The 15,247-nt window shown below is 50.6% G+C and overlaps 1 protein-coding gene across 2 annotated transcripts in view; it reads left to right on the top strand.

The window, feature by feature from the left end:
* The window catches only part of Col15a1 (collagen type XV alpha 1 chain), a 108,023-nt gene that overhangs the window by 33,533 nt on the left and 59,243 nt on the right, over nt 1-15,247 (top strand). For both annotated transcript variants that reach the window (XM_052716772.1, XM_052716771.1), the window contains exons 3-6: nt 1,982-2,529; nt 4,120-4,194; nt 6,102-6,182; nt 11,980-12,124. In XM_052716772.1, coding sequence (XP_052572732.1) covers nt 1,982-2,529; nt 4,120-4,194; nt 6,102-6,182; nt 11,980-12,124 — 849 coding nt within the window. The remainder of the gene's footprint in view (nt 1-1,981; nt 2,530-4,119; nt 4,195-6,101; nt 6,183-11,979; nt 12,125-15,247) is intronic.

The following is a 15,247-nucleotide window of genomic DNA, read 5'->3' as shown; positions in this document are numbered from 1 at the left end:
GTCAGGCTAGCTATGGCTTACAGTTCTCCCCGTCACTGGCTGGGCATCCGCAGGCCAGGATGCCATGTCCTAAGTCTTAGTTCTTCATCCATGAAATGGGATAGGAGCAGCTGATTCCCAGTGCTGCTGTGGGAAAAGGAAAACAGGGGAGGAAAATGGCAGTGAGTGATCTGTACAAGGAGCCCGAGGACAGAAGCAGCCCCAGCCCAGCGCAGTGGGGCGCGTCCCTGTTCAGGGGCCTCCTGATGGTTGGAGATGTAGCAAAAAAAGGCTTGTTGCGTCTCTCCTGTTTTTGACTGGGGGCTACAAGGGTGGTGGTCTACTTTACTTTTCTGCTGCGGCAATGAACACTGAGACCAAAAGCACGGGAGGAGGAAAAGGTTTATTTCATCTGAACACTTCCAAGACACCCTCCATCACTGAAGGAAGCTGGGACTGGAACTCAAGGCAGGAGCTTGAAGCGGAGACCTCAGAGGAAGGCTGCTTACTAAATGCTCCCAAACCTGAGCTCAGCTAGCTTTGTTATATAGTCCAGGACCTCCTGCCTTGGATGGACCCCACCCACAGTGAGCTGCCTACTCCCTACACCAATTAGCAGTCAAGAACATGCTCCCACAGACCACACTGATAGAGAACCATTTGATTGAAACTGAAAGTTATCTGAGGGATTCAGATAACTCCGGGCTGTGTCAAGTTGACATTTGAAGCTAACTAGGAGAGATGGTCTTAGTCCTTCATTTGGGCCGTCCTCTGACTTGCTCCTGTGACAGGGGAGAATTTTAGCCATGGTCTAGGAGCTCTGACCTTTGGCTGTAGCCCAAGTGGCCACTAGGGGATCTGCCCTGCTCTCTGGCCTTTAAGGAGGCCAGGGCTCCATTCAGAGGTTCACCATTCTAGGTCCTCCTACTCCCCGGCCAGATCCTCAGGATCTAGCTTTGTTCCTGAAGCCTTGTCCACGGGCTCAGTGGCACCGGATGTGTCCACTCTACCTGAGACCTGAATTTCTCTCATTCACCGCTGCCACTTCCGCATCAGCTCAGGGATGTTTGCAGACCACCGGACAATCCGGTAGCTTTCCTCCAGAGACAATGGCCAGACCCGGGTTCTTTCTCAGGCCGCTGCAATGGAGGAGGTCTATCAACCCCACCAAGAGTGCTAGTGAAGAGCACACGCTTGGGTCAGGGACTCCAGGACTGAATTCTGCACTTGAATTTTGCTTGCAAATTTGTTAGCTTTCTGGCAGCCTTGATTTAGTCAAAAGAAAGCGGAAATAACGGTACCTAACTTCTTTGGAGTTCTTGTGAGGATGAAATGAGTTTAATTATGTAAAGAGCTCAGAGCAGTACCTGGTACAGAGGGAGAGAGCTGGGATGTGGATGATGGTGGGGATGCTGAGGCTGCTGCTGCTGCTGCTTCTGAATGGTTACCACTGCGAAGCAAAGCTCGATTGTGCTGAACTCCAGGGAACACTCCTCTCTGTGCCTGCTTACCCCCTACGCTCTGAGGCATGTAAACAAAAGACCCCATTTAAAACAAAGTGATACAATCTGATTCCCCTTGGTTAAGTAATGAAAGAAATCTCCAAGTTAATGGGGGGGGGCACTATATATATATATATTTTTTTTCTAGAAATGATTTGTAAATGTTTTTCCAGAGTGTAGCTCATGACCCCTTAGCGAGTAATCAAATCAATTAGGAAGTCTTTGCAGCATGGTTTTAATTTAAAAAAGAGAAAAACAGTAATTAAAGGGGAGGGGAAAATAGTTAAGGGCCTGCTGAGCATTCACGAAGATGCTTTCTGCAACGGTGTTTGTGAGTTATAGTCGTGTGCTTTTACGCACATTGCACATCACATTTCGTTGTGGAGGCTGTGGTCTAGAAAGCCCAGTTTCAGTGGATTCCCACGGGATCCAGTTGTGTTTGTGGCTCCTTCCTCCTTTGTCCAGTGTAGTGGAATCACGGCCTCTCCTCCTCCCCACAGGGTCAGCCTCCCAGGACCATCTGGACCTCACAGAGCTCATCGGTGTTCCGTTACCCTCTTCCGTGTCCTTTGTCACCGGCTACGGTGGTTTCCCGGCTTACAGCTTTGGGCCTGGTGCCAATGTTGGCCGCCCAGCCAGGACCCTCATCCCACCTACCTTCTTCAGGGACTTCGCCATCGGTGTGGCAGTGAAGCCTAGCAGTGCCCAGGGAGGCGTGCTCTTCGCAATTACTGACGCTTTCCAGAAAGTCATCTACCTGGGCCTGCGTCTTTCCGGTGTGGAGGACGGCCACCAGCGGGTTATCCTGTACTACACGGAACCAGGCTCCCACGTGTCCCGTGAAGCTGCAGCCTTTTCAGTGCCCGTGATGACCAACAGGTGGAATCGTTTTGCTGTGACTGTCCAGGGCGAGGAAGTGGCCCTTCTCGTGGACTGTGAGGAACACAGCCACGTCCTTTTCCAGCGATCTTCCCGGCCTCTGACTTTCGAGCCCAGTGCCGGGATCTTTGTGGGCAATGCAGGAGCCACGGGGCTGGAGAGATTTACGGTGAGTTTCAGTCCAGTCCCCGCAGACCAGAGAAGCTTGAGCATGAGTGCGCACGCTCCAAGCATGAATGCGCACACTCCGAGCAGAAGCAATGATCGTTGTTATTCTATTCTTATGCCCCCTCACGGCATGTACACCGTGTGGGAAGTACTCTAGGCTTGGAAGCCAATGATCCCAGTACTCCGCGGTAAACTGAGGCTGCAGGCTTTAGGCGGAACTGTATTATGTGATCTGTTGTATTGTCTGAATGTGGATATAAAGGCCCTTATCTTGAGGCTGGGTGTTTTAGTGCATCCTGTAATCTCCGCACTCAGGAGACTGAAGCAGGGGGATCAGGAAGTCAAGGCTAACCTGGGCTACACAGTAAGTTACAGGCCTGTGTGGGAAAAGAGTAAGAGGCACTTTGTTTGGTGAAAGTCATGACTAAAAAAGAGTCCAGCTCGCTACTCTCAAATGACTTCATTTCTAGACGTGGATGGCAACTGAAATAATTTCTGTAAAGACAGATGCATCGGAATGATTGGAATGAGAAGTAACTTCTCTTTCTTCTTTTTGAACAGTGAGTCCTAAAACAAACAAATTCGAAGGCCAAAAACTTTATTACCAGAACGGGCTTCTGCTCAGAAGCCATTCTAAAGAGAATAAGTTATCAGAGGAGTTCATTTAACGCACATGAGTACTGAGCCAGGATGCCTCTAGGGTGAATCAGACACACTAAGGAAGGCAAGATCCTGGGTCATTCCTGAAATCCCAGTACTCGGATTGCAGTGAGTCATGAGTTTCAGGCCAGCCTGAGCTACAGAGTGATTGCTGGGTTGACTGAGATTCTTTGTCAAAATTGGGCATGGTGGTGCATACCTTTAATCTCAGCACTCCAAACTCTGTGAGTTTGAGGCCAGCCTGGTCTACATAGTGAGTGCAGGACAACCAGAGCTACATAAAGACTCTCTCTCTCTCTCTCTCTCTCTCTCTCTCTCTCTCTCTCTCTCTCTCTCTCTCTCTCACACACACACACACACACACACAATCAAAAAACCAAAATCACCAGCCAACCAACCAAAAAGAAAAAAAAGCACCACTAGAGGGCAGAAATCTAATTTACTTGTAGCTCAGTGGGAATGCTGATGCCCTGTGTACATGTTACACATGTGTACACGCTGACTTTGCTGACTTTTGAAGAGTGAGCACCAGATCCAGACAGCCAGCAAGAGTGGGATGGAGAGGCTGCTGGCAGCTCTCCATGTGACAAGAATGTCTAGCAAGGAAATTTTGAGCTCTGGAGGGAAGGGAAGACACATTTCAGGGTCTGCTGTTGCCCTGCAGGGACCCTGGAGATGTTGGGCTGCTGTGGCTGTCCACATTCTGAACATATGCTAAGGGAGTCCGTATTCAGTGGGAGCACACAAGGAGAGTCCCCTGAACAGACGGAGAGCCTGGGTGGGGTGTGCCCAGCATCCCTGTCACCTCAGACAGCACATGGCCATGCCAGTTAGTCCTTTGCAGGGGTCTCCCTCATATGAACACTCCTGTCTTCCTTGGACATTGTGATGTATACAAGTAACTCGTGCTTCTTATCTGTCTCTTCCCCAGGGCTCCATACAGCAGCTTACCATCTATACTGACCCCAGGACCCCTGAGGAGCTGTGTGAAGCCCAAGAGTCCTCGGTGAGCTTCTGCCTACCCCCCAGCACTCTGTACCCTCATCCCCCAGGCAGCCAGGGGAAGGCTGGATGCCCAGCCATTCTTCCCCTCAGCGTCATGCAGCCTGAAAGCCTCTCATCATGGCCAGCACTGCCCCAAGTCCTATTTTGGGCTTTTGGCTTTCTTTCACTTTTCAAAGCTCTTCAGCCGTCTCCTTGGAGTGGGGGCTGTGTGTCTTATGAGGTGTTCCTGTGGCTGTGGCAGTCAATGGCCTGGTTTCCAGCCTTCCTGCCAAGAAGGGTGTCAGGATTCTAAAATCAGAGTTAAAATGCTAAGATATTCTGGGTGTAAAGTCCTATAAAAATGAACCTAAATTTAGGTTGGTTTTATGCTTGGCAAGTGAACCAATTCCTAAGTTGGGGGTGGGGTGGGGACCAGGGAGGAAAGATGGCTCCTTCCTTCCTTCCTTCCTTCCTTCTTCCTCCAGGATTTGCTGGTTGTGACAGTCCCGGGTGCAGGCTGGGGATAAGGGGATATACTTCGGGCGCCGTCCCCTCCTCCATCTCTGACACACATTTGCAGACACAACTTAGTGACAGAGCTTCAGACCCAACTCAGCGGGTCAGAGAGCAGGAGGTGGCAGGAGGAGGAGCCGGAAGCCAGGCAGGCAGAGGCGCTGTCTGAAGGGCCTTCCAGGCAGACAGGAGCATGGTGCCAAAGCCAGATGCAGGCAGAGTGGTGTTTCCTGTGACTGTTGCTCCTTAAGTGATGTCAGCCTCTGAACAAACTGGAAGCCGGTTTCATTAACTTAGTGCTAAAAAAGAAATCTGTACATCAGAGGCAGCGTTTGGGGCTGTTTGAATGTCTGAACTCCTGAGCCTGTGACATTCACAGGGAGCTAGCCGAGGGAGCAAGGGGCGTTGTCTCGTGTTTGCCTCCGCTCTGCATTCACGGTGAAGTATAAACAACCCAGGGGTCCCAGAGCACAGGGTCCACTGCAGAGCCACAGCACAGGCTCCTGGACTGACATGGGGGCTAGCTTCGAAGGTCAGGCAACACTAGGAAGCCATGTTGGATGAGTGCTCCCTGAACGGGTTCCCATGAGCACCTTGCACAAAGCGGGAATGAAGGTAGCCTGGGCATGGTTGGAAGGTGAAGTAACTCAGACTGTAGAGATAATAGTGTGGTCAGAAACCGTGCATATGACATTTCCCACCCTGTCTTTGATGCCCATGTATATATACATGCACACACATACACACAGGTTCAATTACCGCACATTATGTATTCATATGCACATTCATGTATGCATGTATATCACACAAACATGTATACACATATATACATGCATACATGTATTCACATACATATATACACATGCATGCATACCACACACATATGCATGCACACATATTGCAGTCACAGTCATGTGCAAACAGCACACATACATGCACATGCAAATGTATACCCATACACACACAGTTCCTCCATCAGAGTCTGCTTGTCAAGTCTCTGACCTTCCCAAGTACCCCGGTGCTGTGTCACCTGCCCTCCTGCTCTGGGTGTTGTTGTGGGGTGTTTGTACACTGTGTGAAGATGTATTCGCTGTGATTGGTGTAAAAGCTGAACGGCCAATAGCTAGTCAGGTGGGACTTCCGGAGACAGAGAGAACTCTGGGAAGAAGAAGGCAGAGTAGCCAGCCAGACACGGAGGAAGCAGCGTGAGCAGTATGGAGAGAAGAGGTGACGAGCCATGTGACAGAACGTAGATTAAAATAAATGGGTTCATTTAAGTTATAAGAGCTAGTGGGACAAGCCTAAGCTAAGGCTGAGCTTTCATAATTAATGAATAAGTCTCTGTGTCACTTTGGGGGGACTAGCAGGACAGAGAAAGACTCCTTACAGTGTGTGGCATGACTTACCTCCTCACAGGCATCTGGAGAAGCCAGTGGGCTTCAGGAGATGGATGAAGTCGCTGAGATCATGGAAGCTGTCACCTACACTCAAGCCCCGGTGAGCGTGGGTGCTACCCCTGCGGGTGCTGTCAGGTGTGATCCTCTGGGGGAGTCAGCCTCACACCCACACCCAAGCAAACGTACCAGTTTTCCAGGGCCACCTGCACGCATGGCTCGGGAAGGTGTGCAAAGGCAGACTCGCTCTGGGCCTTGGAGAACTTACTCAGCCCCCCTGAACCTCAGATGTCTTCCACCCTACAGCGTGATGGCAATATCAGATATACTGTAGGAGGTTGCTGGAGAATTAGGTGAGGCAGGCAGGGGTGAGTCTCAGAAAGTGCTCAGCGTGAGGGAAACAGCCCTGAGCGATACTCAGTGTTGCCTTGGACCCAGGCGACAGCGACCCTCATCTCGATGTTCGCATCTCTCCCTCCTGGGAATGTGTTCTGCAGCTAAGAGCAAAGTCTTGAGTCAGACCACAAAAGCACTCGTGTGTGTGTGTGTGTGTGTGTGTGTGTGTGTGTGTGTGTGTGTGTTGTATGCATGTATGTGTGTACTAGACTAGCAAGGAGCATCTGAGCTGTAAGCAAAGAAAGCTCCCAGGCTGGGCTCGTCACTCTATGAAGGTACTTCTGATAGAAAGTGAGGAGACAGAAATAAGGCAGAGACTGTAAGTATAGACCTCAGGCAGCAGGGATGTGGGTGTGGCAGAACAGAACCATAGTCTGCTAAAGCTAGAAGGACTTCGACAGATGTGTATAGCAAACTGCCCATATTACAGATGGGCAGACAGATCCAGAGAGGGAAGCTGGGCAAGCTAGACTGGAGCACAGGCCTCCTGACATCTACCTGTGGGATTATGGTCTGGGTGGGATTATGGAAGTGTGCCCTCAAGACCTTGCCTGAGATGGAGAAACCAAGGAGTCCATGCTCTGCTTGGGGCAGTGTTGGAGTCTTGGGTGCCCATTAGGCCTAGCCACCCATGGGCACATCCTGGGTGCAGGTCAGTGGGCCACATGCTCAGGGCTCTGAGCATGATGCTGCCTCGTGGTACACGGGTCCATAATATAGAGAGGGAGGCTGACCCAGACAGAGGTGCTAACAACCCATGGCAGTCCCCAGAGAGGGCCAGAAAAGGACGAAAGGGTTTGAGAGTGTGAGAAGGTCACAAGCATGAGAATGGGACAAGAATTTAGGAGGGAAAAGTGGAGAGAGGCAGCTTGGGGCAGGCATAGAGGGGGAGGCAGGAGAGGAAGAGAGCTGGTGTTTCTGCGGATGCGATGTCGCTTCTTCCTTACAACCACCCCACAAGGAAGGTGGCATTATTCTCTATGCAGATGTAGAAATGGGTGCCCAGGGGGATGAGCAGATCTCCAGGGTCCGACAGTAGCAGAGCCAGGAATCAAGTCTCCTGGGCCTCTTCCCATGTGTCTTAGTTAGGGTTTCTATTGCTGCAATGAAACACCATGACCAAAAGCAAGTTGGAGAGGAAAAGGTTTATTGGGCTTACACTTCCACATCATTGTTCATCATCAAAGGAAGTCAGGACAGGAACTCACACAGGGCAGGAACCTGGAGGCAGGAGCTGATGCAGAGGCCATGGAAGGGTGCTGCTTACTGGCTTGCCCCTCATGGCTTGAAACCAGGACCAGCAACCTAGGAATGGCACCACCCACAATGGGCTGGTCACTTCTCCACCAACCACTAAGTAAGAAAATGCCCTACAGCCGGATCTTATGGAGGTCACATCTCCGTTGAGTTTCCCTCCTTTCAGATAACTCTAGTTTGTGTGTCAAGTTGACGTAAGACTAGCTAGCACACCATGACAACAGCACTCAGGTACAGGGGCTGATGTGTGTGTTGTGGGAGGGGCAACATCAGCCCAGAGAGGGTGTGACATCGATCTCTGGGGACCTGGAGAAGTGACAGAAGAAAAGTGGCTGGTGGTGTGGTGCACTTGGAGTCTCTGGGGCAGAGAGCTCATTCCTTCCTCTTTCAGGTCCTTAGGGACTTGGGAGAAGTGCTATTCATCCAAGTCCTACCCAGAGTAGGTCTTAGCCTTGGCGTTCCTTTCCAAAACAGCTTCCCCCGTTAGCATGGAACATGCCTGCTCCACAGGTTGGTATGGGAGGTCCACAAACCGCCTGGTCCGGACATGCCCTTAGCACATAGCAGTGATGGGCAAAGGCTTGTGTTACATTCCAAGAGGCCGGGGATCTCAGGGCCAGACTCAATGCAGGACACTATGAGTTCCCTGTTCCTTTTGGGACCCCCCCCCCTCCACACCTGCTTCTTGGTGTCTTGTTTTCTAAACCCCTATGGCTGCCCTCTGCTCTAAGAGGTTTGCCCTAGGCCCAGCCCTGATGGCCCCAAAGCTGCTGGTCCTCACCACCCACATGCCAGATGCCATCCTCAGGGTTCTTCTGTCTTTCTGCAGTTGTCTCTGTACCTACACAGCGGCTCACTCTTGAGAGTTTGCTGCTGTCCCTGTAGTGACCTTTCAGAGAGGCCTTCTGGGGTCTATGCTATAGGAGCAGGCATGGAACCATCATGTTGTTGTTGAGGCCACCCGGCCTGAAGGTGCAGAGCCAGATCCACTATGGATCCGGAGTGCTCTTGGTCACTCCACCCGGAAGGGTTTTGGCTCCTTTGGCAGCAACCCCTCCAGCTCGGGGAATCCCCCTTTAGTCTCAGACAGTCCTTTCTTTCTCTGTCTGGCTTATTTCTTGGTCAGAATCTCACTTCCCCATGCCCAGCCTTTGCAGCTTGTCACTCTCCAGAACACGGGCCCTAATGGGCAAATTGAACTAGAGGCAGCCTGCCAGCCCTCCCTCTCCCCACTTCCCATGTAGGGTCAGCAGCGCCTCGGCTGTTCTGTGCCTGCCTCTCCTGCTGAGACGGCTGCTGCTCGCATACCTTTGCATTTATGGAAAACTTATCTCCGGCTGAGTTGGAATTAACATGGCTGTGCATGTGGGTCACCTGTGCCCAACCGTGTGGGACTGACAGAGGTCCTTAATAAGGAGCCTCTGGGGTGGCTTTCCTGGATGTTCAGTATGTCTGGAGTGAATAACAAGAATCCGCATTGGCAGAGGGCTCTGCGGGTGATTCCCAGCCACAGCCAGGCCTTCTTCCAGCCACACCTAAGGGCTCTCGGCTTCCCAGGCATACCATCTGGGACTTCCTCCCAGCAGCCCTGTGCAGTTCTGTTTCCCTGGAACCCCCCTCCACCCCCACCCTTCCTTCCTTCTGGCAAATTCCTACCCCCCTCAGGATCCAGGCCAAATCCTCTCCAGTGAGGCCTCCTCTCTCCCCACACCCCCTCCCTAGCATGGCCCTTCCTTCTACTATCCTGTGTCCCATGAAATCAGCTACTGGGGTCTGGTGAGTGCCCCCTGTGCTCTGGGGAGGGTAGGCACAATGTGTTCTTTATTCCTTTCTCCGGCCCCAGGGCTCAGCCAACAACCTGACACTCAGTGGGTCCACAGGAACCTATCTGTGGAATGAGTAGATCTCATAGTGACTGTGAGGTTCAGCAACAAGACAAAACAACACAAAAACAAAAATACCTCCATGATACCCTGAAAATGTACTAAAGTCTTTCAACTAGATATTTCTACACTGTCACAGCCCACACTTGGCTCCTCATGCATCTTACCTCTGAAGCCAACCAACAGCCGTGTGTGCTCAAGGTGAGACACCTCACTTTCTCCAGAGTCAGCTCCTTGGAGTCTCACCTTTCCCCAGAGCACAGGGCCTAGGTGCTATGGCTGCCGGGATAAGACTCGCTGTTAGATTTTGGCGGAAAGGCTAGTCAAGGACTCAACTGAGATCTCTTGGGGTAACAGCTCAGCCTGCTTCAGGCTTACCCTCTTGTTTGCTCAGCCTCGTCTACTCCGAATATCCGTCCCTAGGCCCACAGGTCTTACAAAGTACCTCTGCTTCCAACTATTGGCACCCCTGGAGGCTACATTTGGGCTTCCATGGGCTTTCCCAGCTCCGTCAGGGACCCATGGAAAACAGCCTCCTCCTGGACCCCTCCCAGGGGGAAGAGGTATCCATCCCAGGACGGGTGGGTCCTAGCTGGGTTTGCTGCTTTGTCTTGGTGGTTCCCACTCTTTCAGCATCCCTGCCTAGCTCCTGCCCTTTGGGCTTTTCAGGGCCTCACCCAGGCCTCCTGGGCTGGACCTCAGCATCCCTAGTCTAGATTCTTCCGGCCACTCCCACCCTCAGCACTGTTCTTGTCCCTGCATCCAAGCCCATCTCTCCTTCCATCCCTCCTCCATCCTGCTGCTGCTACAGGCTCTGGCCTGCAAGTTTTCTTTAGCCATGGCTCCGGCCCAGCTCAGGTAGCCGAGACCTGATGTCTCGAACACTCTCTCTGTGCTGTTTTTTTGAAACTCTGCCCACCTTCCGGACCTGGTCCTTACAGCCTTCCTTCACACCTTTGCCGTGGAGATGACACCATGATAAATCACTGGGCTTGGTGCTCAGAGTCATTGTTTGTTGACTTCATTCGTCTCAATGGCAGCTTTCTAGTAATATGGGCTATTTCACTACTTAAAATTACACAAGCATTCCTGTGCATTTGTAGAACATTTCCTTTTCTTTTTTCAGATCTGTTCACTTTTATTTTATGTGTATGGGTGTCTTGCCTTCATATATGCATGTGCATCCTATGTGTGTAGTGCCCACAGGGGCCAGAAGAGGGCAGCAGCTCCCCTGGAGTAACAGCCAGTTGCGAAATACCAAATGGGCGTTGGGCATTGAACCTGGGCCCTCTGGAAGAGCAGCCAGTGCTCTTCACCACTGAGCCATCTCTTCTCCTCATTGTCCACATCATGCAGAGGAGAAAGCTTAGGCCCAGTGAGGCTGTATGACTTGTCCAAAATAGGTCAGTCAACTAAATACAAAGCAGGCATTCGACCCAAGTCTGACAGAAAGAACTAACCCATGAACTCCGAAGTCACAGGGCTCCTAAAAGTCCTCCCTGTTATGACGGACCAAAGGTTCACTATCTGCACAGTAGAATCTAACGTTAGGAGAAGAGCTGGTTCTTGTTAGGATGCACACGGAGTAACAAATGAGCCCCAACACCTCAGTGTCTTAAAACAGCAGAGATGTGTTCCTTTTCCACAGTCAAGTTCAATACTAGGTCATTCCACTCAACCCTCCATCCTTCCCAACAACCTGGATCTTAGAAAGTGAAGAGACCGAATGCTGACAACCCTGGGTCTCACGAACCACGCTCAGCATCCAGGGTTGGTGTCAGGACATTTAGGACCAGCACTGAGTTTCCTGTCTGGATTTCCAGCTTGCCTTGTTTCCAGCTCTTGGGTTTTGCTTCCTCCTCGTTGGTAAGACCGGTTAAGACCTCACCTGGCTTTGGAGACGCTGTATAGATGCAGGAGCTTCCTTGGAAGGAAGCTGACACATCCGTCACTGTCAGAGCCTTGCCCACCGTGCTGCTCTGGGGCTGGATTTACAGGGTTCCTGGTGCAGCCTGACTCACTGACAGAACCCCTCACACATTCCTGGATCCAGCATCTGCTCTGTGCTAGCCTGGCACACAGGTATCCCAGAAGTGTGGTCTCTGAGCTTACACACCTTAGTCTGAGATCAGCAATATCTCCCTGAACAGTAAGTGGGATGGAATTACACCCAGCCCGTACCTCTTTCAGGCCTGGGAGGTGTGATGCTGCCCAGAGACACAGCCAGTGTAGGCATTCAGGATTATTCGGGATTCTGTGGATAAATTACTTCCCATGATTTTTTTTTTCCTGCTTCACTGTTAAGAAAATCCGTTCTTACTTAAAGGATTCTTTTAAAAGTAAATTCCGTTGTTCTCTCTTCAGCCTAAAGAAGCACACATTGATCCCATAAGCATGCCTCCTACTTCATCCTCTCCTGCTGAGGACACGGAGCTTTCTGGTGAACCTGTGCCAGAAGGAACCCCAGAAACCAACTTGAGCATCACTGGGCATAGCAGCCCTGAGCAAGGCAAGTCCTGACAAACACGTCAGAGTGGTGGTCTGCCACGGAGTGATCACCGTGCATGCAGCATACAGAACTTACCTTTCATCCCTTTACCCTTCAAGGGAAGAATGACAGTCACCTTCCTTAAAGACAGGACGGGGAAACTGAGTCACGGAGAAATTAGGTAACCTAGCCAAGACCACGCGGCCTGAGAGTGGCAGAGTTGGCACTTGTCCTCCAACGTCTGAGCCTTTAACTTTCGGACTCCACCTCTGCTCCCCCCACAGGAAAGTTTATAAGAATCACTGCTGCTAATTGAGTACCTACTGTGTGCCAAGTGTGTGCATACTTCTCCAGTCCCACCAGCACACCTTCTAGTCATTATGGTTAGCTGCGATATTACAGGTGGGAAAAGCCAACCCTTGAAAAGGGGGCAGGCAACATGTCCACAAGCTCATAGTCCCATCTCAGAATCTTCACTTGTTTTGATTTCTGCGACAAGCTCTCTGGGTCTCAGAGGATCTGGGCAGCTAACTGATGGCCAGAGACTGGCATCGTCACCCAGCAGGTCAATGGGAACCTAAAGAGGAGAGCGGGCCTCAGGCCCCATCTGCTGCTCCTCTGCTTCTGCCAACGGACCAAGGTGCGCAAGCAAAAGCCCAGCGAATATCTGTGACTCCCCCAAGCAGCAGAGTGACATGCACCCAAGGCCCGAGGACACCATTTCCCAGAGGGTGGTTGTTTGTGACTCTAGCTGCAGCCAAGGCCAGAGTTCTGAGATGTAGGGGCAAGGTCATTTCCAGCAGCACTCTTCATCCAGAGCACCCGTAGCAGGGACTGGTTGAGCAAACGCGATGTCCTTCATCCGCATGATGGGGATGCTCTAAAGAGTTATGGGCATGCTAATGGAGTCTTCTCCATAAGAGCAGATTTCAAAACTGCTGTGGCCGCCACTTTGAATCTGTGTTATTCGCATGTGTGTGGGATACATTACCCATTTGGTCCAACATACAATGTGTGGTAAGACTGCAGGTGGTTTTGATTCTGTTAAACTTCTGCGTCTCAAGCGTCATCTACAGTAATAGCTAATGAGCGTTATTTTAACAACTGAACTTGGGAAGTCTGTGGGTAAGACAAAGAATACTAGATGGGAAAATTATAAATAATTTAATAAGGTTACAATGGAACTAAGGAGTCTTGAGGATGTGGCAGTGGGAAGCCCGGAGGGGGCGGGTAGGAGGATCTTGACACGGCTTTGAAGGAAGCCCTACTTGGCCATCTATTTGCTGTAGGCCTGGCTGATTGCAATCCTTCCTAACCCTCCTTGGGGACAGTAGCCGTCCTTCCCTCCTGGTGAATGAGAAGGTGGGATGCTTGTGGTTTCTAGGTTCCTGGCAACATAGAAGTATTATCGATTGTGGATACTGTTGGGTGGACTGGGGCCTCTGAGTAGGGCAATGGATAGGGTGGCTCTTCCAGTCTAAGAAGGCAAGGTCTGAGTGGAGGCCGAGACTCCCACCTGAGCCTCTCACCTGTACCCAGGAACAACTTTACTCCTCTATCGGACAGAGGACCAAAGGGAAACCTCAGTACTGGTTCAAGTGTTCCCTTTCTTGATGAATAGACATCCCAGATGTTGGAAAGAAGGGAGCCTGTACCCCCAGTGCCATTCTGCATGGGAAAAACTCTCCAGAATTGGAGGCATGTGTTTGCCATGCTTTTTGAAAGCGTCTGCCCTAGCCCCATCCAGGGTGACACTGGGGGCCAGTAGCTGCTTGCATAGCACCCCCTGGTGGTGAGAGCAGGGAGGACTCAGGCAACGGCCAATGTCAGACTACTCTGAGCATCAAAACTGAGGCCACATAGGAGCTGCAGGAGATGTTAGAGCAAAGGTGACTGCTGCATGTGTGGAAAATCTCTGGCCTAGAGACAAGCCTGCCTGGCTTACACGCCCCTCCTAACCACTGCTCTTGCTATGACTTTACTCCTCTGCAGAAGGGGGATAATTACGAGAGGCCTGGCAGCACAAGCCTGTAATCCCAGCCAATTAGGAGACTGCAACAGGAATATATAAATCCAAGACCTGCTTAGGCTACAGAACAAGTTCAAGGCCAGCCTGGGCAGCTTAGTGGAACCCTTTCTTAAAATAAAGATGTAAAAAAGGGCTGGAGATACATCTTAGTGATAGAGTACTTACAGAGCTTGCTTAAGAGAGCCAAAGATACAGCTCAGTGAGACAGTACTTCTTAGCTTGCATGAGATCCTAAGACTCAGTCTTCAACACCGCTAATAATAGTACTAATAATTAATAATACTATTAATATTTTAAAGTTGTGATTAGAGTGAAATACCTGCCTTGAGGTGTTACGGAGGAAGCCGAGAATGCGGAATTCTGGTCTGGCAGGAGGTTGGTGGAACAGTTCCTAGAGAAGAGAGAGCTTGGCTAGCAGGGTAAAGGGCGTGCGTTCATTTTAGTGACTCTCTGCTCTAGGATTCTATTTGTCTTTGACGCCCTCCCCACGGTGTGCATGTGGTAACAGTTCAACCAATACAGAATTGTAGAAACCACGATGACAACAAAAACAATAATCTCCCCTTCTCTTTGCACTCCTATGATCTGGAAGAGCCAATGTTCAGCACCGTGATTTAGCTGTGTATATACATAAACATACAGATGTGTACACAAATAACATGTGTGCTAGGTAATAACTACTGCATAACATGAATGTGTAATAGAATAGTCACATGTAATGACGGAAAAATATGTGTACTCTTATGTAGTCCTTTTTTATGTTCATTGACTACAGAACTCCAATGACATGAATATTTGTGAGTGGCTTGCTATGTGCCAGGCACTGTCCCCAACACTTTTCTCCTATCAGCTAGGCCAAATGATGCATAATCCTCAGAATAATTTCTACTCAATGAGGTAGGAATCACCATCTCCACTTGTAGATGAAGGAACTTGAGGCACAGGTTAAGCATTTTCCCTGAGTCATATTCTGGGAAATGGCAAAGCTGGATTCCAGGCAGCAGGAGGTGCCAGAGACCATGATGCCACCAGGCCCTAGGGCCTTGCCCTGTTCTCTAGGCTGGCTCTTCCCCCTTGATCCTGTATTATGGGATCATGGACACCTTCCCAAGTTA

Source organism: Peromyscus californicus, unplaced genomic scaffold, assembly GCF_007827085.1.
Source record: "Peromyscus californicus insignis strain IS unplaced genomic scaffold, ASM782708v3 Scaffold_5__1_contigs__length_169319896, whole genome shotgun sequence".
Taxonomy (NCBI): domain Eukaryota; kingdom Metazoa; phylum Chordata; class Mammalia; order Rodentia; family Cricetidae; genus Peromyscus; species Peromyscus californicus.
This window is presented reverse-complemented; position numbering and strand designations above follow the sequence as displayed.